A 24,468-nucleotide genomic window follows, 5' to 3' on the forward strand; every position below is an offset into this window, starting at 1 on the left:
CTGGGTGGGTGTGGCTGTGGTGGTCATGGAAGATTGGGTGGGTGCGGTCACCTCAATGTTGCTCGTGGGGAGGGACACCTGTGGGGGTGTGTGGGCAGGGTTGGGGGAACTCCAGGAGGTATCTGGCAGGTGGGGCGGTAGGCAGGAGACTCATCCTGTGGGGTGAGGCGAGGCATGGTGGGAGTGCTATTGCCATGGGGCAAGGTAAGGGCTGGGGCAGCTGCTGCCTGACACTATCGGTCCCCACACACAGAGGCCAGCGAGCGCATGGGGGCCAACGGTGTCTGTCAGTAGCCACAGCCTGCCGGCCCCTCAACAGGCACACTCTGGGGTTCCGCAGCCCATCGCCAGCAGTTCAAAGAAGCTGCCTCTGAGAAGGATGGTCGGCCAACAGCTGAGGAGGTGATTCAATGGGTCGTGCCTGGGAAAAGAAGAGCATGCAAGGCCAGGAAGGACAGGATGCGGGGGAGGGAAACCAGCTGTGCTGGAATGCATTCAGCCACGTGGGACCTCAGCAAATTAGCAGGCGGCTGGTTGAAGGACAGTGCCACCTCCGGGGCATGGCGCGGGTGCCCACAGAGAGAGCTCTGAGTGCTGACTCTGGCACCCGTGCCATAGGTTCGCCACCACTGCTCTAAACACATAGCACTTATAAGCAGTATCCTGAATAATGGGAAGCGACCTTTCTATAATCTTCTCAGCTGTCCTTACCACTCTCTGTATGGACTTTCTATCTGAGGCACTGCTACCACCAAACCAAATAGTGATGCAATTTGTTAAAACACTCTGAGTTGTGCCTCTGTAAAAAGTGGCCAAGACAGAAGGAGAAAGATGTGCTTTCCTCATCCAATGCAAGAAATGCAAACGCTGGTTTGCACACTTCAGTAAAGGTAACATATGAAGAAACCAAGTCACATTGTTAGTTATCTGCACCCCCAGGTACTTAATACTATTGACCACCTCCACAGCTGCAGCCTTGATACAAAGTGGAGTAAGACTATGCGGCTCTTTCTAAAATCAACAATGATCTCCTTTGTTTTATTAACATTCAAAACCAGGTTATTTTTATTGCACCAGTCCAACAATGCCTTCACCTCCTTCCTATAAGAATCTTCATTATCATCCCAGATTAGGAGTCACCCGCATACTTGACAATATGATTTGTAGCAGACTTAGCACAGTAGTCATGGGCGTCATGGTGAATAATAACGGACTCAAAACACAGTCCTGTACTCAAAAAGATGGAACTGGAAACTTTTCTTCCAACTCGCATAAACTGGGCCTATCAATAAGGAAGTCAAGTATCCAGTTATGTAAGGAAGTATTAAAACCTAATAGGCCGAGTTTGTTCACCAAATGCTGAAGAATGATTGTGTTGAATGCTGAACTAAAATCAACAGCATTCCCACATGAGTATTCATCTCCTCCAGGTACGCCAAACTAAGATGAAGCACACAAGAAAGTGCATTATCTATAGAGGAGTTCTTCAGATAAGCAAACTATAATGAGTCAAATGTAGGGGGAAGGCACAAAACAATATAGTCCTTTACCAAGCTCTCAAAACACTTACTTTATCCTTTTCTAATCCACTTTCTGGGTAAAAGACAGACAGTGAACATTCATAGCCACATCTCCGCAAATGGTCTGCCACCAAACTATTACACGCAACAATGATCAATGAACTGCATTCACTAGAAGTAGCCTTTGGAAGAATTTCTCTACATAAAACTGGATTTATTAGTTCATGTATGAGCTGCTTACGGAGTTGCATCTGAAACAACAGAAAATTCATTACTGTCATTTTAAACTTCCTTCCTGAAGAAAAGCAGGATATATACATTACACCTAGTGAAGTTTTAAATCTGGAAAGGTAAAACTAAGTTATGTGTTCTATGTATAATGTGGTATTGGTTTTGTAATAATTTACATCAAGGAGAAAGCTATTGTTTGAGGATATACTTTGGAATGAGTTAAGGGAAGCACAAGGTGGATATCACAATTAAATGACTTTACATTATCAATGTTATTTCATACATGCCTAATTAAAGTTAATGTTTTGATCTGACCTGCATTGAGAATATTTGTAAAGCTCCCTTGAATAAAATGAAAACATACTTTAATCTTAAAGCTTAGGACTGGGCAATTTTTTGGCAGCCAAAAAATAGTTTAGGCAGAGCAAGAGCTTTATGAGAAAAACTGTTAGTCACATCATAGATATGGGCAGTGCTGGAATGCTTTGATTTCCACAACAAAGATGTCTTAATTTGTATAATCTATGTTAGGTGTCTACCAAAGCTTGCACACTTTAAAATGGCAGGAATTTAAAATTTAATTATTTATATGAAAGTGACTAAAAAGAGAACCACGTTTCATACCTCTGAATTTAAACTACTGTTTGAATCTTAGATAACAGAGTTTTTTCTCTTTCACAAAACTGCACCAAAAAAAGTGTATGCAACTGGTAAAGATATCTTTCTAATACATGTGTGAATCAACAAGTCATCACAAGCTACATATATATATATAAAGTGTCACATATGTTATCACTACCACTACCACTACCAATATACTAAATATTTTAGTATATCCAGCATCTTTTAAAGTGCAACCACTACATTTTTAACAAAAGTTTAAATTGGTATAACTTGAACAAATGTTCAGCTGACTTTGCCAAGATTAAGACCCAAATTATCTTAATTTTAATCTAGTTTAAATCAAAGACCTTAAGTGCGTCCAAAACACCTCGGGTTTTAAATGTCTGGTATAACTGTTTCCGGAGATCATCTTGTGAAAGAGCCTTAAATTCAGATGAAGACATCAGAATCTGAAAACATGAAAAAATTAATGTAATATTTTTAGATCTATAAACCAATCCACAGTAACATATTTGGCAATATAAATGAACTCCATTAAAATACTTAGCACCACATGCTGAAATCTAGATTGCAACATTTAAAAATTAAATGTTTGGAAGAATGAGTAATGTGCTGCAGCAAAACAACAACCAAAATGCTATAACATATCCCTCTTTTACTACAGCTTTCTTTACAACTTAAGCTTTCATAGACTAGAATTCAATTTGTCAAATGCACAAAGATTTAGACAGAAAGTTTTAAATGCTTAGTTTGAATAAATGAACTACATAAACAATGGCACAGATTCATTTTGGGAAGTTAAGATCATAATGGTAGCGGTCATCAACTCAGTTTAGATTTGAATTATATTATTTTTATAGAATTAAAAAGAACAGATATGTAGGTGAAAATAAATGAAATACTAAAAGCCTCAATAAAAACAATCATCAGTAAAATACTCTTATTATACAAAGTCCATGTATTATTTTATTTTTTTATTTGTATCCTACCTTATTTTTAAAAATAACTCAGGGCAGTGAAAATATCCAACAGTTCTTCCTCCTCCTATTTTCCCCACAACAACCCTGTGAGGTAGGCTGGGCTGAGAGAAAGTGACTGGCCCAAAGTCACTCAGCTGTCTTTCATGTATAAGGTTGGACTCACAATCTCCTGGTTTGCAGCACCTTAACCTCTAGACTAGTCACTCTAGTCTAGACTAGTCACTCTAGTCTAGACCAAACTGGTCTCAGTTGTAATTGTAAACAATAGATTTTTTTATCAATTGCTACTTATATTTTTAGCTTTCAACTTGGCTCTCCAGATGTGCTGTATTTTAACACTCATAACTTTCAGTATTGGGTAATAGTTGGATATTACATAGTGAGATCCAGCACATCTGCAGACCAGGTACTGAAAGGAAGGTTAAGTCAAACTATCATTAAAAGTTGCCAGACTCTAATGCCCTAAGCTCAGTTTATGCATTTTTATTTACTTGCTAGATTTATATTCCTGTTTTGTGTCTTTACAATGACCCAGAAAAGGTTTCCTCATTTGTTACTTTTCCATTTTGTATCATATAAAAGCTTGGATTTCATTTACAAATAAAAGAAACTAGCAAAGGCAATTTTAATTACTCTAGGTCAGGGGTAGGCAACCTCGGCTATTTTATGACTCATGGACTTCAACTCCCAGAATTCCTGAGCCAGCTGGCTCTAGGTAGAAAGCTTCAAACTTTAGCATTTAAATAACAATACCCAAAGTAGCATTCCACCCATTGCTCTGCAAAGAACATAATAAAATTAACCGCAGTTTAAAAAAAATCATTCCTCCAAAATATCTACTCCACTTCTGTCTGCTACACATCACACTACCCAGGCTACATTTCCATCCCACTCCCTTCACAGACTTACTCGCTTCAGGATTTATTTTGTACACTCTGGAGGATCGGAGAAACGGGGGAAGTGAAAACTTGCGCTAAGAACACACACACACACACACACACACACACACACGGCATCAAACTCGACACTGCTACAGAGAAGAAAACTGCACTTACACTACCGATCCACCAAAAAAACAAACGGGCAAATGGTCTCCTCACGCCCCACCCCCAAAGGAATCGCGTTCAATGACGATGCGCCCTGAACCGCCTCTTCCAATCCTGCCGTTGCTGCTATTGCTATCAGCAACGATCAGACGCGTTGCTATCCCAGAATTCTCACGAGAACGCGCGGAGTTATTTTCTAATTCGCGCTTTAAAGTGGGGGGGGGGCTTCTGACGACATCAAACAGCGTCGACTGTTCTGCGGAGGAGGGATTTGCTTCTTCTCGTTTCTACCGCCTTAGAAACCTGGTCGCTCGCTGTACGTACTCGGGTGAGCTGTTTTTCTTTTCTTTTCTTTTCACGGATTCTCTAGAAGTGGTATTTATAGTATTTTGTTTTTTAATGGGAAAAGAAATGAACAACAACATTGCACTATAAAACTCGAAATTTTCAACAGGGAATAATTGACATATAAGGCTGTTTCTAACCATGGTTTTGCACGCTACTTGAAAGTCAGATGGAATCTTTCGTGTAGAATTCAGATATTTTAGGTTATCGGTGGTCCGCCGCTTGGGGGCTATTGAATTTGGAATTAGAATCTCTGGGTAGCCAATTTTTCCTATTCAACTTTTTATTATGATCACCTGGAATATATTTTCCAATCTGTGCCTTCTATTATCTTTCCTTACGTTTAAGCCACCCTGTTCGGGTGCCCAAGGAACAGATTATCTCCATAAACAAACAAATAGTACAATTCTCTGAAACTTTGCTTAGTTTACTTAAAAAGATAGAAAGCTTTATTCTGATCGAATATACTATGTTTTTTAAAAAAAATAAAGTTAAGCATAATTATACCCAGGTGAAAAGGTGAGGATAACATTATGCATCTCACCCCCCAGTAATATCTTCTAAAACAGGGCTTTTCAACCAGTGGTATGGGTACCACCTGTGGTACATTGGCACCTGGCAGGTGGTACATGACCATCCTAGAAAAGTGGTAGCAGGGGAGGGGAATGATCTGAACTGGTGGCAGGACCACACCGTCAAGGCTCAGCGAAAGTTGTTTGAAATACTATTCAAACAAAATTATAACTTGTGACTTTAATGGTAAGTTTAAATTGTAAGCATTTTCTTTGCAACCTTTAGTATAATCTGTTAATAAAATATATGTTTAAAATTTTCATTGCCATTGAGGTGGAGCCAATTATAATACTTTATATATAAATATATTCAAATATTATCAAATAGCAATAACTTCATTATTCATTATCTGCATTAATCAAGACTTAGCTGTACTGTTAGAAATGTTTTAACATTTAATATATATCACAATATTTTTTCTACAAACCACTTCTTTTCCAGCTGTATGATTCTGTTCTCTTTCAGAAGAAGCCATATTTTCATTATGTCGGGAAGCTACTATTTTGTAATTGTAGGTCACCATGATAATCCTGTATTTGAAATGGAATTTCTACCAGCTGGTAAAGTAGAATCTAAGGTATGAAATCTTGTTCAAATGCAGAATATATAATATCAAATCATTCTATCCCCTAATCACTCAGGTTCTTTGTTCATTTGAATTTGGAACTTAATAGCTTTTTTTTATTTGTTGCTATTGAAAATTATTTTATTATTCAAGTTATATGCTGCCCATCTCACCTGGATTAATTATCCTGATGAGCATCCATTTGATTTCTGTCTTCCTGTCCCCCAATTTTTGGACAAATTTTTATGCCTTAAGTATGATTTATTATAAAAGATACATTTCAATATAAATAAATGTTTGGAATTACCTTTTTTTTCTCCTAAAAATTGCAAAAATGCATTTTGTAAACTACATACAAGTATATAGGTTAGTATCTAATACTGCATTAATCTGTATTTATTTGCCTCATAGTTATATATTCTAGTACATATTTTACACTGTTCAAGCAAGTTGCTTATTATTGTATGTTATGCAAACATATTATGCATGAAAAAATATCTAAGATAATGTTATTTTATATTTTTTGTTTCCAGTATTTATAGTTGAGCTTTATTTTTTTCCCCTCAGGATGACCATCGCCACTTGAATCAGTTCATAGCTCATGCTGCTCTTGACCTAGTAGATGAAAACATGTGGTTAACAAATAATATGTACTTGAAGACTGTGGATAAATTTAATGAATGGTTTGTTTCTGCCTTTGTTACTGCAGGCCATATCCTTTTTTGTTGCAATGCTGTAAGAAGAACATTTCAGAATAGAGATGGAAAGTCTATGGCTTTTCAAACTACAATTTTCCACATGTCTTACCATTGCCGTGGTCGTTGAAATAAGTATTGTATTTAAGTTGCATATAGAGGTTTCTCATCCATTTTATAATATGTAGTTATCAAATCAATTTAAATAACCCCCATCTCACAAATGTGACTTTCTGGTTAAAAATGCAGACATTCAGCAATAAGTATAATATTTAAAGCCTTTAATGCCATAGAACCACATTACTTGCAGGATCACCTCTGTTTATTTCACCAGGTTAGAGAGGATGGGCACACTCCAGGTCCCTTAAATGTTTTCTTCTAGCAGAAGCTAGGAAGTGCACCCTTCCTTGTGGAATTCCTCTATACCAGAGGTCCCCAACCTTTTGGGCACCAGGGACCAGTTCTGTGGAGAGGTTTTTCTGCAGACTGGAGGGTGTGTGATTTTGTGTGCTGCCTGCATCTTGCGGATGGGGCTTGTTTGTGCAGACCAGGTTGCTGGCATGCTGCAGCCCAGTATTGGTCCATGGACTGGGGGTTGGAGACCCCTGCTCTATATAGAGATCTGCTAAGCCTCCACCCTCCCTATCTTCTAGTACAGGGGTCCCCAACCTATGGTCTGCTGCCCAGTCTGTTGGCCACCAAGCCATGGGAATAGCTGGCGAGCCCCCCCATTCTTGGTAGCCACCACGCGAGGGCTAGCAGCCCCATTTGAACATGCATGGATGCGCTAATATTGCCACCAGTGTCACACAGGCACGTTTGCACAGGTGCTAGCGGCCCAATTGTGCATGCAATCTCCCTCAGGCTGAGGCTCCATCCAAGATCTCTGTTTGCAAGAATAGCAGTCTCAATCTTCATATTACTCAAACTGGCCACCTGAACAAAATGCTGTGCTTATGGCGAGGTTCACTCTTAATTAGAAGCAGTTTCCAATTAGTCCTTCCCCTAAAGGTAAAGGTTCCCCCGCACATGCGTGCTAGTCGTTTCCAACTCTAGGGGCCGGTGCTCATCTCCGTTTCAAAGCCGAAGAGTCAGCGCTTGTCCGAGGACATCTCCGTTGTCATGTGGCCGGCATGACTAGACACCAAAGGCGCATGGAACGCTGTTACCATCCCACCGTAGTAGTCCCTATTTTTCTACTTGCATTTTTACGTGCTTTCAAGCTGATAGGTTGGCAGAAGCTGGGACGAGTAACAGGCGCTAGTGCCCTTTAATTATCTTTTTAAACAGCCCTCTTTTGATGGATGATACAGTGCCCTACTTTTACCAAAGAGTTAAATTCAGAAATTGCATATTGGGCACAGAGTCTTTGTTCAATACATTAAAAAAACACCCCTGAATCACCTTATTTTGTGTTTTTTATTACATCTATGTTGGATGTGGAACAGTAGTCCTTGAGTTACTAGTGTAATGGAGCCTGCCCATTCCACTCATAACTCGAAAACTCGAGAGAATCTCGTACTTTGAACAAGATCACTCCCTTGTTTGTTAAGACGCATGCGGCTCATTAAGTGCACATGAGATATCTTAGGGTGGGGAAGTCCATGGGGGGCTAGTGATGGAATAGGCTCCCAAGGGCTCCCTGACCTACTAAGATATCTTATGCTTCCTCCTCTCTGCTGTGCCAGGCTCACCTTGAAAAGATCTGTCTCCTCTCTGCCATGGTTTCTGCCTTTGTGGGAGAGGAGAGTCGATGGAAGCTCCTGGGTGCCTGTAATATCGTGCGAGTTCAGGCACCGATCCTCTTTTGCAGAGAAAGGGAGTCTGAACTGTCACAGTGTTTGCTCCTGCCCCCAACTCCTTTCTGCCACTGCCAGAACAACTTTCACCAGGACGGAGACCTTGGGGAAACTGGAACTCCGTCCACATGCAAATGCACCCTTAGAAATGTAGCACCTCGCTTTGTGGCTCCATTTTCACCAGAAAAAGCCATTTCTCAAGCCCCTTCCTAGTGAAAACAAGCCTCCGGAGGGAGCTCTCTCGCTCCACAGGCTTGTTTTCGCCTGCTGCTCAGACACCTTTCATCCAGAGACCTGAGTCACACAGAGTTTCAAGCGGTCACACGGAGAGTTTCTTCCCCTCCTTTCCGTTTCTTAAGTGCCCCATTGCAGGCACACGGATCTTCCAATCTGTCTCAGGTCTGCGTTTGAATAAAAAATGTGTTTGAGCGGCAGCAGCTTGAGTTTCTCTGCGCTGTCCCGAAGGAAGAAACTGGAGGCACAGATCAGGCTTGCTCTCAAGAAGATGCAGGTGCGCTGGGTGCACCAGCCTTATTGAGAGCAATTCTGCTCTGTGATTCCGTTTCCTTTCACTCGGAGCAGAGAAACTCAAGCTGCTGCCGCTCAATTAGTGAGGAGGATGAGGAGGAGAAGAGTAGTGAGGATTTGTGCCAGCTGGCCAGCCAGGCAAGGACTAGGTCAGGCAGGGTGGCTGGCTGGCTGGGGAGAGGGATCATGGCTGCTCAGGTGGTTGCCGCTGCTGTCAGCTTGGATAGAGGTGCAAGGGACCTGGTCCTGCAATGCCTCCCCACTCAGTTGAAGACTTGGTTCCTGCCCTCAAACTAAGGCTGATGCATGTGTGCAAGCAGCACATCTGGGCCACGGACAGCATTGGTTCCTGTGCCTGGCCGACTCCGATTCCATGCTTTGCCCCATAGGCATGCAAATAAAGCAAACACCCCCCCCAAGAATGGAAGCTTCCGGGGGCCATGATCTCTTGCAGAGAATTTGTGTTTGACGTTGATATTACAGCACCCAGGAGCTTCCATTGTCGGCATGAAAAGCATTTCCAAGGTGAGTCGGGCATGGCAGGAAGGGAGGTGGAAGCAGTTGTGGGGAGAGGAATAGGATGAATATTGCAAAGCGTCTGCGGTTGGTCGCTCATAAGGACAAATAACCGCTGTGGTGCTGCAATAGTAGTAATTTGGGATTTGCTCATAAACAGGGGGCGCTGATCATGTAACTTCAAGCATTAAGTGAATGCTCGTAACTCGGGAATTACCTATATTTGTTCTGCTGAAGCACTGTCATTCTGAAAGTCACCTGAAAATTTGCTAGTATGCTTCTTTCTATTGCCACTGCATAGCTTCTTGGAGTAGTATTTCATAGTACTGTACATTTAATTCTATTTTAAATTCAATTTCCAAAATTCATATCACACATTGAATTAGGAGTAATTTTGATGGCTGCCATGGTGCTGCTGGGCGATCTGCAGCGGGCCTTGGAGGTGGTGGGTGGCCCTGCGGGCGGGTAGAAGGGCAGGGCTAGTTTTTGGTCTCTAAAAGGTTCGCCATCACTGCAGTAGATGAAACCAATTAAAGCAGAACCCTGAGGTTTGAGTTTTCCTCCAAGAACATGTTTATTGGCTACAAAGTATTGGCATGGTCAAAAGTGAAACCAAGACTAAAGTTCCCTCCAAAAGTTACAGTATTAGAAAGTTAAACTTCCCAGCCCAGAAACTATGCAATCAACTACATTTCCCAATAGAACAGTTTGGCGTGCTTTCTAACATTAGGCTCAAACCCCAGTCTTAAGAACAGAAATATTTAGACTAGCCTAAAACTCCCCATTCCTCCCCCCACTCCTGTGGCAGCCAACAATGAGCAATATTCAGCCAGGTTCATTGCAGAGTCGACAGTCGGACCCCCCTAAAGAGAAAACAGATCCTGTAGAAAAACAAAAGGTGAAGTTAGGAATCTCCCCGGGGGTTTTGAGGATGTTTATCATAAAATTTTATCAACCGGTCCCCTTTGATGTCTGTACTTTTCACCCAAGTGGCCTCTGACAAAGAGTATCCTTTCCACTGCACTAGGTACTGTAATTTTCCTTTATTTGTGGTTTGGTGTATGGTGCGAACATATCCAAATTCTGATCATTTTAGGTAACCATGTTGAATCCATAGGCATGATGGTATCCATTCTGCTTATATGCAACAAATTGAGCTTTTGTAAGTTTTTGTAACATGGGTGATCATTGTGTCATAAAAAATAGCTTCTTGATGTCATGTTTGGAACAGGGATTAAGGGAAAAATTATCAAATGTTGTATTTAGGTATTTGAATATTAATTTCTGGTTAGAACACATCCCTCTGGGGATAAATTTTGTTACATATTTCTTACTTATTCTAACTTTCCCATAAATTCCTTATATCTGCAATACATGGAAGAATACAGGTAGACTTACAACCATTTGTATAGTAGTCATTTGAGATTATAATGGCACTGGGAAAAGTGACATTGTTTTTCACATGCCACTACAGCATCACCTTGGTCATGTGATCAAATTTTGGACTCTTGGTAAATGATATGTATTGAATTTAAGGATGAATGATCGTGGGATACTGCAGCTGCCATAAGTTTGAAATAGGATTGTATGTAGCTTTTGGGAAGGGGTGTCATAAGTACAAAAAACCTTTGTTACTTTTGGTTTCTTGAAGACTACTTGTTCAACAAAATATTTCTAAAAACTTACCTTTTCTATGATTATCTCTTTTTGCTTCTTTTTCCTCTTTTAGCCTATGTGTTTTCAGTAATAAGTACTTTGATCTCAGATAGTCATTCTATTATTTATAGCATCTATTGCTTTCTTTATATCTGTAAAAAGTATATTGATTTAAATCGATACAATTAACTATCACCATAAATAGAGCAAAAATTAATAAAGCAAAAAACAGCAAAATCCTGGGCAAAAAGAGTCAGTCTTGTGGTCATGAACCAAAGAATATTTTCTGAAAAACCTGTTTTTTATAAGTTACAGATATTAAGTAAAAACTTGTAAATGTCATCTATATAAAGAAATGTAGTTTCTAAAACAAATGAAAACCTAATTGGAAAGGCTGCACTCATTTGCTAAGAATTGGATTTCAAAGAAACTTCAAACATGCTATAGTCTAGCACAGGGGTAGGCAACCTCGGCTCTTTTATGACTCATGGACTTCAACTCCCAGAATTCCTGAGTCAACATAGCTGGATACTTGGTTGTATCCTCCTCTTCTCCATACCCTTCTTAGTCTGAGCCTTAAATATGATACTGAGTGAAGAATTCTAGGGTCATTTTTCCTAGCTGTCATAGCTTATGGCAGTGTTTCTCAATCTCAGCAATTTTAAAATGGGTGGTTACCAGTATTCCTGAAATTGAGTCCACCCATCTTAAAGTTGCCATGTTTGAGAAACACTGGCTTATGGAGTTCTCCCTGGAATATATTTGCATGTGTCCACATCAATTTTTCACATATATTTGGCTTGGAAAATATATTCTGTTCAAAAGGTTTATATATATATATATATATACTTTGTTACATTTTTAAACAGGATTTAAATTGTGTGACATGTAGCTTTAACCAGACTGCATGTAAATCCTTAAAAATAAATTTGTGTTCTTAACTTTTTCTACATATGAGATTTATAATGCTTCATGATATAAGGCAAGAAGATGGAATCAAAAACTTCTTTAGTGATGTCTATGATCTGTATATAAAGGTAAAAGCTATATCAATGTTATCTATCATACAATGAATTATGTATTAAATGGGAATTTGGCTTAGGAAAAAGGCTACAAATAGTTCTTAACTTACAACAGTTCATGTAGTGACCGTTCAAAGTTATAACAGCATTGAAAAATATGATTTATGACCATTTTTCACAGTTACAGCCTTTGCAGCATCCACATGATCATGTGATCAAAATTCAGATGCTTGGCAATTGGTTCATATTTATGACTTGCTGTGTCCCAAGGTCATGTGATCACTTTTTGCAACCATCTGACAAGCAAAGTCAGTGGGGAATTCAGATTCATTTAACAACTGGATTACTAACTTAACTGCAGTGATTGATTTAACAACTGTGGCAAGAAAGGTTGTAAAATGAGACAAAACTCACTTAACAAATTTCTCACTTAACAGAAATTTTGGGCTCAATTGTGGTCATAAGTTGAGGACTACCTGTATTTGACTAAACCTATTCACTTGCCCTGTGTGCAGATTTATAGCAACCAAAGTTGGAGAATGTAAATCGTGTACTTTAATTTCATTTTACATTATGAAAAAGTGTTACTGTACTTTTCTTGCTTATTCATTGATAGGCAGTGAAGGCCTAGCGTACTTGCATGACAGATACATTAAACTGCTGTGTTAGCTGTGTAAAACCTGCTGTTCTGAAACATGTTCTAGTGAATTCAGTAATGTTCTATTCCTCCTCTATATGTTTGTCTGGTCACAGGGTAGGAAGAGAATGTTGAGGAATTCTCTGGAATATTCTGTTCCCAGAATAGCAGTTTTTGCATATATCTGTGAGTGGGATGGAGGTAGAATGCATTTCTTTCAAAAATTGTTCCAGGACCTAAAATCAGTATGATAGATTAGATAATTAATGTAGATCAATATTCTTTAAAATTCTCCATTGCAGAAATAGAAATAAGTCTTCCTGGAGGAGAAGCAAGGCATTATGTGTCTATTTTTCCATCTAAAACCAGAATCAATCATTAATAGTAGATAGATTGTATAAATTTCCAGAACATTAGCACAGACCAAGTGGTTCATTACAGATCTTCAGACAAGTTGGTTCTTAAACTGTTCTCACTTAATTCTTTCTTTCTTCAGTTTGCAATGAATCCTTTTTATGAAGCTAATTCTCCAATTCGATCCACTGCTTTTGATAGAAAGGTTCAGTTTCTTGGGAAGAAGCATCTTTTAAGTTGAATTATTCCGTCTGTAACATGACATGAAAAGCCTATTGAGTGAAGCAACAAAGGACAAAGTGTTTAAGCTTTACAAAGCAAGGAAACTTCAGAAGTCCAGCAATTTCTCCATCAAAGCTGACAACTTTAAATATGTGTCTGATACATATATATGTATGTAAATGCCAAAATAAATGCTAATATGTGTCTTGGAATTTTCAAGCATCATTTACTAAAATGATCAATAACATAGACTATACTTTCTGTGAAGTTTTTATTGTAGAAGAGTTTCAGTTCAGGGCTACAGTATGAAGGTAATTAGGTACAGTGAGGGGAAAAAATACTTGATCCTCTGCTGATTTTGTATGTTTGCCCACTGACAAAGAAATGGGCAATCTATAATTTTAATGGTATGTTTATTTTAACAGTGAGAGACAGAATAACAACAAAAAGATCCAGGAAAACGCATTTCAAAAAAGTCATAAATTGATTTGCATTTTAATGAGTGAAATAAGTATTTGATCCCCTATCAATCGGGAAGATTTCTGGCTCCCAGGTGTCTTTTATACAGGTAATGAGCTGAGATTAGGAGCATTCTCTTAAAGCTGTCCAAGGAGGTCAGGGACAAGATTGTAGACCTACACAGGCTGGAATGGGCTACAAGACTATCGCCAAGCAGGTTTGGTGAGAAGATGACAACAATTGGTGCAATTATTTGCAAATGGAAGAAACAAAATAACTGTCAATCTCCCTCGGTCTGGGGCATGCAAGATCTCACCTCGTGGAGTTTCAATGATCATAAGAATGGTGAGGGATCAGCCCAGAACTACACAGGAGGATCTTAATGATCTCAAGGCAGCTGGGACCATGGTTGCCAAGAAAACAATTGGTAACACACTATGCCGTGAAGGACTGAAATCTTGCAGTGCCTGCAAGGTCCCCCAGCTCAAGAAAGCACATTTACAGGCCTGTCTGAAGTTTGCAAATGAACATCTGAATGGTTCAGAGGAGAACTGGATGAAAGTGTTGTGGTCAGATGAGACCAAAATCGAGCTCGTTTAGTTTAGTTTAGTTTGGTTTTATTGAATTTCTATACCGCCCTTCTCCCTAGGGACTCAGGGCGGTTCACAGGGCATATATAAATAAGTATACAAAAATTAAAAGAAAATTAAACCATGCCCAATTAAAATATAACAATAATGAGATAATAAAACCAATTAAAACCCAAATTCCCCTTCAGGCCAGACCAGCTAACTCAAACAAGTTGGCATCAACTTGCCATGTTTGGAGGAGGAATGCTGCCTGTGACCCCAAGAACACCATCCCCACTGTCAAACATGGAGGTGGAAACATGGTTTGGGGGGTGTTTCTGCTAATGGGACAGGACAACTTCACCGCATCAAAGGTACCATCAAATCTTGGGTGAGAACCTCCTTCCCTCAGCCAGGGGGCATTGAAAATGGGTCGTGGATCGGTATTCCAGCATGGCAGTAACCCAAAACACACAGCCAAGGCAAAAAAGGAGTGGCTCAAGAAGCACATTAAGGTCCTGTTGTGGCCTAGCCAGTCTCCAGACCTTAATCCCATAGAAAATCTGTGGAGGGAGCTGAAGGTTCGAGCTGCCAAATGTCAGCCTCGAAAACTTAATGACTTGGAGTGGATCTGCAAAGAGGAGTGGGACAAAATCCCTCCTGAGATGTGTGCAAATCTGGTGGCCAACTACAAGAAATGTCTGACCTCTGTGATTGCCAACAAGGGTTTTGCCAGCAAGTACTAAGTCATGTTTTGTAAAGGGGCCAAATACTTATTTCACTCATTAAAATGCAAATTACTTTATAACTTTCTTGAAATGTGTTTCTCTGGATTTTTTTGTTATTCTGTCTCTCACTGTTAAAATAAACCTACCATTGAAATTATAGACAGATCATTTCTTTGTCAGTGGGCAAAATGTACAAAATCAGCAGGGAATCAAATAATTTTCCCCCACACTGTATGCAACTGTGAGTTGAAAAGAAAATAATGGGGTGTGCATGAACAAAATGAATCTGCTTTTAGTTTGCATACCATATTTGGTAAGCTAATACAGATAGTCCTCAACTTTTAACTGCTCATTTAGTGGCCATTCAAAGTTATGACATATCCTCCCCCTCCAAAGTTACAGCCCAATTCTGAAGTTTGCCCTCCTGCAACCACATGACTTTGTTTCAGTCACTTGGCAACAGGCCACATATATGGCTGTTTGCTGCATCCTGTGATCATGTGACCACAATTTACTACATTTTCCCCCAAAGCCCACATTTACTTCCATTTTTCCGCAAAAATGCCCCAAACAAACATTAAACAAAGGTGGTAAAATCAAGTCAGACGTGCTGCCTGCCTTGTGACCACCACAATGTTCCATTACGGTTGTAAGATGAGGACTAACTGTAAATGAATGACACAGCCCCCAACCTCTAGGCTGCAGCCTGTTCAGAACCAGGCTGCGGAATCAGGCAAGTACACAAAGCTCCACTTGCACATGCAATGGGCGGGAAAGTGAGCATGCATGCACAGCACTATTTGTGTGAGCAGTGAATGCATGTGTCCACCACTTGCACAAATAGAGCTGTGCATGCAAGCTTGCCCACTGCTGATGTAAAACTATCCCCTCCCTCCCTCCCTCCCACCAGTCCCCAAAGCTGGAAAGGTTGGAGACCACTAATCTAGAGCGTATTTTCATGTACAACTTTTTGAATACCACTTTCTCTTTTCTCTGAACATATATTAAAAGAATGTCTTCAGACAAATACAATTGCACACCTTTATATAAAGCAGGTGGTGGTCACGAGGTTCCTTGGTTCTACTTTAGGCACATAATTTTTTTTATTCCATCTTCCTTACAAGTAACTCAAGGCAGCAAACATACATAATACCTCCTCCTATTTTCCAGCAACCCTGAGGTAAATTGAGCTGAAGAACAGTGACTAACCCAGTGTTACCCAGTTGGCTTTCATGACAAAGGCAAAATTAGAATTTACTCTCCTGGTTTCTATCCTGGTGCCTTCATACTTTCACAAGCATAGGTTATATCAAAATGAATCACCTCCAGAATTTGCAAGTGCCAAACTCTGGCAACTCTTGTATTTAAAAATGTGTGTGCTTAGATCCATTCACTTCTATTACGCAGCTGTCCTATAAACGATATTTCACTGCCTAAATGAACTGGATGATGTAATAGCAAATGAATTGCTGGAGGATAAAAAGGCTGTTACATTATTTGGTATGCTACTATAATTTTGTCCAGTGTTTTCTATACTGTTCATTCTTTGAATCCAATAAATAACTCAAATTATTAAGCTATAGCTTGAATGTATGGCAGTTTACCAAATGTATTATGTATTTGTAATCAAATTTAAATGGCTACCCATTTATTAAGTGAACCTCTAAATATACACATCTATTATTGCCAGTTCATTGAACAAATAGCTCAGACAAATCCTTAAATATCTTAACTATTTCACTGATTTTTGAATTAATATGTATCTTGTAGTACTTTTCACAGGCATTCTGGAAAATACTCCTTAAAGTTAAAGGTACAGTTGCACAACAAATGAAGACTTAAATGTCAGTTATATATGTTTGTAAGGTGTAGTGCAATTATTTAATGCACTGTACATTTTCTGAAAATGAATTTTCAAAGGACAGAATGGATTCTAGTTAATATACCTCCAGATTTACAGTATATATGTAAGTTTTAGGAGCACAGAGAAGCATAGATGTTACTTTGCTAAATTTATCCATGCAGTTGTACGGGATAGATTTGATACTTTAAATCAATTGTTAGTGACCATCCCAATGAGTTTTTATAGCTGAGCATGAAATTTGGGTCTTATACTGGTATATTTCGCAGGTTGAAAAGCAGAAATGTTTCCAGTGATATAGGGACTTCTCTTTAAGCTGCCATCTAATCTCAATATTCTTTGGAACATGAAAATGCACACAAATAGGAAAATCCTATATGTTGACAGAAAACTACTCATAATGTTGGAATACATTTTCAGTTTCTGAATATGTAAGCATTAATCTTTGTATTTATGTTTTCTGTATTGTGATTTAAATATGGACTACTTCTGCACTTATTCCTTATTTTCAGTTGTAACTATACAAAGCAAAATGAATTCAAGGTCAAATGTTATAACATACCCTTATCATTGGGATGTCATCAGAAGACAATTCTTTAACCTTTACATACAGGTAAGTCTAGAGAACACAGTGAGGAAATGGGTGCTTAATAAAAAGGAAATACAAATGAATAAAATATAACAAGTTCTCTGTTCTTAAATTTATTGAATAATGTAGTGCAGTCCCCTAAAACTACATCAGTGTACTTGAGCATATTCTGCTTTTTACCAAAATAGTATCTAAACACCAGAGAAATAGTAATACATAATCAGTACGTATACCAAAATAGAAATGTAAGGATAGTTTGACTTGGAGCAGTGAACATTTCATTTCATGGTATTTGTAAACACCATATGATTTGCAAGTTGTTCTAAGTTAGCTCTATACTTGTATTAAAATTTCTGCCCTGTAAAAATATTTGTACTATACAGGTAGTTCTCGACTTACAACCATTAGTTTAGCGACACATCTAAGTTACAGTGGCAATAAAAAAGGGACTTACGACCATTCTCACACTTAACAACCGTTGCAATATTCCCATAGTCATGTAACTTGGGTTTGGCTAGTTTAAAGAAAAGCAGAAATGGGGGAGACATGATAGTGTTTTAATATCTTTTAAAAAATATTTTACTCATAGTCTAGTTTTGCAATCATAAGTACTTAATAAATGTGTTGTGTGGGTCCATTAGTAATGCAGTGTTACATATTAACTTCTTCAATCTAGGCCCAATATTACACCATCCAATGCTTCCTCTCTTGTAGTACACATTTTCCCACACTAGGCAAATACAATTCTTATTGTTAATACAGATGCAAGAAAAAGTATGTGAACCCTTTGGGATTACGTGGAGTTTTGCATGAATTGGCCATAAAATGCGCTCTAAACATCATGTAAGTCACAACAATAGAAAAACACAGTCTGCTTAAAATAATACTACACAAACATTAGCTGTTGTCATGTTTTAATTGAACATAAGATGGAAACATTCGCAGTGCAGGGTGGAAAAAGTATGTGAACCCCTAGCCTAATGACTTCTCCAAGAGCTAATTGGAGCCAGGAGTGAGCCAACCTTGACTCCAATCAGTGTGATGATATTGGATGTGTTGCTGACAGCTGTCCTGCCCTTTAAAAACACACACCTGTTTTGGGTTTACTGGTCTCAAGAAGCACTGTCTGATGTGAACCATGCCTCGCAGAAAAGAGCTCTCAGAAGACCTACGATCAGGAATTGTTGACTTGCATGAAGCTGGAAAGGGTTACAAAAGTATCTCCAAAAGCCTTGATGTTCATGTGTCCACGGTAAGACAGACTGTCTACAAATGGAGAAAGTTTAGCACTGTTGATACTCTCCCTAGGCGTGGTTGTCCTGTAAAAATGACTGCAAGAGCACAGCGCATAATGCTTAATGAGGTAAAGAATCCTAGAGTGTCAGCTAAAGACCTACAGAAATCTCTTGCACATGCTAACATTTTTGTTGACACATCTACAATAAGGAAAACATTAAACAAGAATGGAGTACATGGGAAGACACCACGGAGGAAGCCATTGCTGTCCCAAAAAAAATATTGCAGCACGTTTGAAGTTTGCAAAAGAGCACCTGGATGTTCCACAACACTACTGGCAAAATATACTGTGGACAGATGAAACCAAAATTGAGTTGTTTGGGAAAAACACACAACACTATGTGTGGAGGAAAAAAGGCACAGCACAACAACATCAAAACCTCATCCCCACTGTAAAACATGGTGGAGGGAGCATCATGGTTTGGGGCTGCTTTGCTGCCTCAGGGCCTGGACGTATTGTTGTCATTGATGGGAAAATGAATTCCAAAGTTTATCAGGACATTTTGCAGGAAAACGTACGACCATCTGTCCGCCAACTGAAGCTCTGCAGAGGATGGGTGATGCAACAGGACAATGACCCAAAGCATACAAGTAATTCAACAAAACAATGGCTTCAACAGAACAGAATACGCCTTCTGGAGTGGCCCAGTCAGAGTTCTGACCTCAACCTGATTGAAATGCTGTGGCATGACCTTAAGAGAGCGATTCACACCAGACATCCCAAGAATATTGCTACACTGAAACAGTTTTGTGCAGAGGAGTGGTCCAAAATTACTTCAGATCGTTGTGTAGGTCTGATCTGCAACTACAGGAAACGTTTGGTTGAGGTTATTGCTGCCAAAGGAGGGTCAACCAGTTATTAAGTCCAAAGATTCACATACTTTTTCCACCCTGCACTGTGAATGTTTCCATCTTATGTTCAATTAAAACATGACAACAGCTAATGTTTGTGTAGTATTATTTTAAGCAGACTGTGTTTTTCTATTGTTGTGATTTACATGACGTTTAGAGCACATTTTATGGCCAATTCATGCAAAACTCCACGTAATCCCAAAGGGTTCACATACTTTTTCTTGCAACTGTACATATACAATTAAATGTCAACATCTTGGTTACATTTTCCTAATATCAATAATGACAGTTTAAAATATCTTTTCTATCCAAATTATATCTTAATTGCATTTGCACTTAATATCTATTTGTTCAATTAATATCCTCCTTTGCCAATTAACTTTCCAAATTGATGCACTTGAATCATCAATTCTTCTATTTTTGTGTATATTGTTTGGAATAAGACAATTTGATTAAAGTATGTTTGGAAGGACACTCAGCCCATTGATATTCATTAAACAGCCTCCCTTTTCCTCCAATTTTCCCCAATTCTCAACTATCTTCCATTCAATCAGCTCTTCTTTCTTATCCTCAAGTGTGTTCTGGGATCTTGACAGATATCTTTTCCATTTCCAATATTATCGCTGCATCTTCTAATTCTTCACTTGTCTGAGTCTGTTAGCTCCTTTAGGTCCTCCATCTTTAGATCTGCTTCCTCTGATTTTTCTTCTATTTTCTGGGTTACTAGTTCCTTCTTTGTAGTCATTTTCTGAGTTTGTAGATTTGGATTAAAACATTGTTTTATCTTCTATGTTATTTTTAGTCTCATCATGATCTAAGGCAATTATCTCTTTATATATATATTAATTACTGATTCTTTGTTACAATCCAGTGCCTAATTAAATAACGTGGTGACTGTGTCCATCAGTAATAATCTGATTCATCCTCTTCTTTCAAAGATTCCTTAGCATATTTCTCTGCTTCTTCTTTAACATCTTTGGGCAAAGTTTCATGTTTTCCTTTAGTTGCTTCTCCAACCCAACTTAGTTCAAGTTCAAAGGCTTTATCTTTTACTTCATCATGGACTATGTAGATTATTTTTGCAACTTCTTTAACAGCATCACAGCACGTCATTTCTTTCATCTGGAGCTTTTCAATCTCTGTCTTTGCAGCCTGTCTTGCTTTACCAATAGCACATCCCCAGTAACCATATGAAACTCCTGATGGATCTATCATGTAGAGCTGAGCACCATCATCATCATCATAGGAACCTAACATGAAGAAGTAATTTTGTGGTATATGTAAGCTTCTTCAAACTTAATCCAATATTACACGCTCCAATACATCCTCTCTTCATCTGGTAATAGACATTTTTCCACACTAAGCAAATACAATTCTTATTGTAAATAAATATACAATTGCCTATCAACATTTGTTATATTTTTCTAAAGGTATCAATATCAATTTAAAATTATCTTTTAACTAAAGCATATCTTAATTGCATTTACATTCATTATCCATTTATTCAATCTATATCCTATTTTTACTTTTTTCAGTTCTAATTTTCTTCTAGTAGTAAACATTTTTCCACACTAAGCAAATACAATTATTATTATTGTAAGTAAATATAGAATTGCCTATTGCTATTTATTATATTTTTCTAAAAATGTCAATATCAGTTTAAAATATCTTTTCTAACCAAAACGTATCTTAATTGCATTTGCATTCAATATCCATTTATTCAGTCTAAATCCTATTTTCGCTTTTTACAATTTAAATTCCCTGTCCATGTTCAAAATATTCCAATCATTTATAATTTCAAAACAAGTTATATTTGGGTAACCAAGTTTCCCCTATTCAAAATTCTTAACGTATTTTTTCCCTTTTTACACCAAGATACGATCTTCTGATTACAGATCCTATCTAATGATAATACTATTTCTAACAATCTATTCTTAACCATATTCAAACATCTAATTGATAATGTAACATCCCCTCTAGCAGGTCAAAGCGTCTGTTTCTTTCAGTCTTACTCTTTTTTTCCTTTGCCAACTAACTTTCTAAGTCAGTACATTTGTATCATCAAATAATTCTACCTCTATTTTTGTATATATTATTTGAGTCCAGAGAATCAATTTAGTTAAGGTATTTTTGGAAGAACCAACCCGTTGATATTTATTAAACAGCCTCCCTCCTTCTCCAATTCCTGACAGTTCTCTTTGACAGCTTTCTCTTCCATTCCATCAGCGCTCCAGTAAATTCTGAGATTTTGATTTGTAGAACATCTGCTCCATTTCCAATATTCTCGTTGTGTCTTCTAGGTCTTCATTTATCTGAGTCTGGTCACAATTTTCTTCCTTCAGATCCTCAATATGTGTCAGCATTTTCTATTTTTCCTTGTTTTCTAAGTTGCTGGTTCCTTTGTATTTATTTTCTGGGTTTGTAGATTAAAGTTAAAAATTGTTCTTTTATCTCCTTTGTGTTTCTTTTAAACTCATCATGAGCTAAAGCGATTGTTTCTTGTATTGATTTCAACATGGAGAGAATTTCTTTCTGTGATTCATCAGTATTTTCTTGGTAATATGACAAACAGGTTTCAGGAAGGTGTTAAAGATGGTTAAGTAGGAAACATCCATTTTATTTTTTGTAAGTAGTCTTTATGAGTTTATCCAACCAACTAGCCGTTCTAAAACCTCCCCTAAGCAGATATAAATAAAGTTCAATTTTTTTCTGTCCAATGAGAAAGATATCTTTTCTGTCCAGGGAGAAAAAAGAACCATTATAAGTTGTTTAATAATCAAGATTTATAATCCAAAGTGTTCCATCATATCCAGCGATAGTATATATGTCTTCTTCAGGAGAATAGATCCAGAATACAGTTCTAGAAGTCAGAATTTTTGTTCATAGTTCAGACAGGCCAATTTAAAAATATTATTGTCTCTGCCACACAGATAAGCAGTCCCAAGCCTGTTCCATTTTCTCAGCTGCAAATCTCAAAAGGCAGCTTCAAGTCCTATCTCACTCTGGGCTTCACCCCAGGTTGCTTTTAGGAAAAAAAAAATTGTAGTGCCGTACATTCACCACTAATGTCATCAACGCCATTTTCAGTTTTTAAAACCAAAACGTATAAGCTTTTCCAGTCTTTTTTTAAAAAGTCTTAGAAAACACTTTTAGTACCCAAATTTCCAAGTCATATATATATATATATTAGTTCCAAGTTAGTCTTATAGGTTTCTCCTTTTCCCCAGGTAATTAATTTGCTGCTTTCCTGAGGGAATGGGGTGAAAATTCTCTTTCCCTTCTCTTTGGGGGGGGCCCTTTGGGCAGATTTTCAGGAAAAGGTCTTAAATTCATAAAGAGAGGCTTAGATCTCACCTGGCTTCATCCACGTTGCTATAAACTTGCTTAGTAGTGCTTGGTGTCTTCCGTTGACAGCAGCTTATGATTGGCTACACAAATGTAGCCAGTCTTTCCCCTGCCGGTTTGGAGGGCTTCCTTGGATCAAACGGGAGGACTGCCACTACCACCACCACCACCCCATGATCAAACAAGGCTTTCGACTCTTTTCAGAGTCCCCCACCAGGGCAAAATCAAACGCAGAAGATGGAGCTTGTCTTCCAGCATCTGCCTCGCCACAACGCCATAACCGGAAGCCAATTGTCTCTTATTTATTTATTTTGTTTATTTTAATTCCATTTATATCCCGCCCTTCTCCGAAGACTCAGGGCGGCTTACAAGCTTAGCAGTAACTCTTGTATTGATTTTAACAGAATTTCTTTATGAAATTCATCAACATTTTCTTGTTGATATATTAAGCTGGGGATTTTGGCGATAGGTGTTAGGGATGGTTTTTTACTATTTGAAGCTAAGTATGGAACATCAATTTTGGTTTTGTATGTAGTCTTTATAGTCTGATCAATTTAGGGATTTAAAGAGTTTCAGTCATCATTTGAACTCCAAATTATTCAGCCAGCCTATCAGTCCATCCTTAAGTCTCCCCTCAGCAATATGTTTGAATTTTTCAAATTTTCCTGTCCAATGAAAAATACATCCTTTCTGTCGAGAGAGAAAAGAGCAATTAAAAATTACTCATCAATCAAAGGTTTCTAATCCAAAGTATTCCATCATCTCAGTCAATAATGCATGTTTTTTCTATAGGGAAATAGCTCCATAACACAACTCCAAAAGTCAGTATTTATATTTGTAGTACAGGCAGGCCAGTTTCAAAATAGTTTATTGTCTCTGCCTCACAAATAAGCAGCCAAACAGGTTGGGTTTTTTTCCCCTTTTCCCAGCTGCAGTCTTCAAAAATGAAAGTTTCTGAAAACAACAAAAGTCTTATCTGAGTCTGGGCTTCCAGCCGAGTTTCCTTTAGGCATAATAAATTGTAGTGCTGTAGCTCTCCTCTAGGTGTCGCTGACACCATCTTCCAGCTTTTTACATCCAAATTTATATCACAAGCTTTTTAAGTTTTTTTTAAGCAACCTGGAATTAAGGAGAAACTTCCTGACAGTGAGGACAATCAACCAGTGGAACAGCTTACCCCCAGAAATCGTGGGCGTTCCATCACTGGATTTTCAAGAAGAGACTAGACATTCACATGTGTGAGATGATATAGGTTCTCCTGCTTGAGCAGGGGCTGGACAAGAAGACCTCCAAGGTCCCTGCCAGCTTCTATTTCTATTCTATTCAAAATTTGGACACCTGGCAAATGATAGTTGCAATCTTCAGGGATCATGTGGTCACCTTTTGCGACCTGACAAACAAAGTCAATGGGGAAGTCCGATTCAATTAACAATCATGTTACTAATTTAGCAACTGC

General features: G+C 38.4%; 2 protein-coding genes and 1 long non-coding RNA gene across 11 annotated transcripts in view; 1 reads left to right on the forward strand and 2 right to left on the reverse strand.

Annotated features, from left to right (window-relative positions):
- Positions 1–4,514, reverse strand: part of OFD1 (OFD1 centriole and centriolar satellite protein) — a 50,405-nt gene extending 45,891 nt beyond the window's left edge. For 4 of the 5 annotated variants that reach the window (XR_014492526.1, XR_014492527.1, XM_083362690.1 and 1 more), the window contains exons 1-3: positions 4,265–4,413; positions 2,723–2,824; positions 1,571–1,771 (exon numbers count right to left, since the gene is read on the reverse strand). Coding sequence is in view for 3 of the 5 variants with exons in the window: in XM_083362690.1 (XP_083218816.1) it covers positions 1,571–1,771; positions 2,723–2,818 (297 nt within the window). In the remaining 2 variants the exon portion in view is untranslated. Of the gene's footprint in view, positions 1–1,570; positions 1,772–2,722; positions 2,825–4,264 lie in introns of all 5 variants that reach the window. The other variant, XM_083362689.1, reaches the window with a different exon arrangement.
- A 151-nt stretch (positions 4,515–4,665) lies between these two features.
- Positions 4,666–13,449, forward strand: TRAPPC2 (trafficking protein particle complex subunit 2). Of its 4 annotated transcripts, none has more exons than XM_083362719.1 (5): positions 4,666–4,729; positions 5,785–5,896; positions 6,452–6,595; positions 12,029–12,115; positions 13,234–13,449. In XM_083362719.1, the coding sequence occupies exons 2-5, from the start codon at positions 5,804–5,806 to the stop codon at positions 13,330–13,332; spliced, it is 423 nt and encodes a 140-aa protein (XP_083218845.1). In that variant the 5' UTR covers positions 4,666–4,729; positions 5,785–5,803; the 3' UTR covers positions 13,333–13,449. The 4 variants fall into 4 exon arrangements, with proteins under 4 accessions (XP_083218845.1, XP_083218846.1, XP_083218847.1 ...); XM_083362720.1 differs by having other exon boundaries at positions 4,700–4,717; XM_083362721.1 differs by lacking the exon at positions 4,666–4,729 and adding an exon at positions 4,759–4,776.
- Positions 9,972–23,402, reverse strand: LOC310640449. Of its 2 annotated transcripts, none has more exons than XR_014492529.1 (5): positions 21,812–23,402; positions 17,493–17,549; positions 13,214–13,363; positions 11,109–11,230; positions 9,972–10,303 (listed from the first exon to the last, which is right to left on the reverse strand). It is a non-coding gene; the product is annotated as an uncharacterized lncRNA (long non-coding RNA). The 2 variants fall into 2 exon arrangements; XR_014492530.1 differs by lacking the exon at positions 21,812–23,402 and adding an exon at positions 17,974–19,015.
- Between the last annotated feature and the right edge of the window lie 1,066 nt (positions 23,403–24,468).

This window comes from Vipera ursinii (genome assembly GCF_947247035.1).
Source record: "Vipera ursinii genome assembly, chromosome: 4".
NCBI lineage: Eukaryota > Metazoa > Chordata > Lepidosauria > Squamata > Viperidae > Vipera > Vipera ursinii.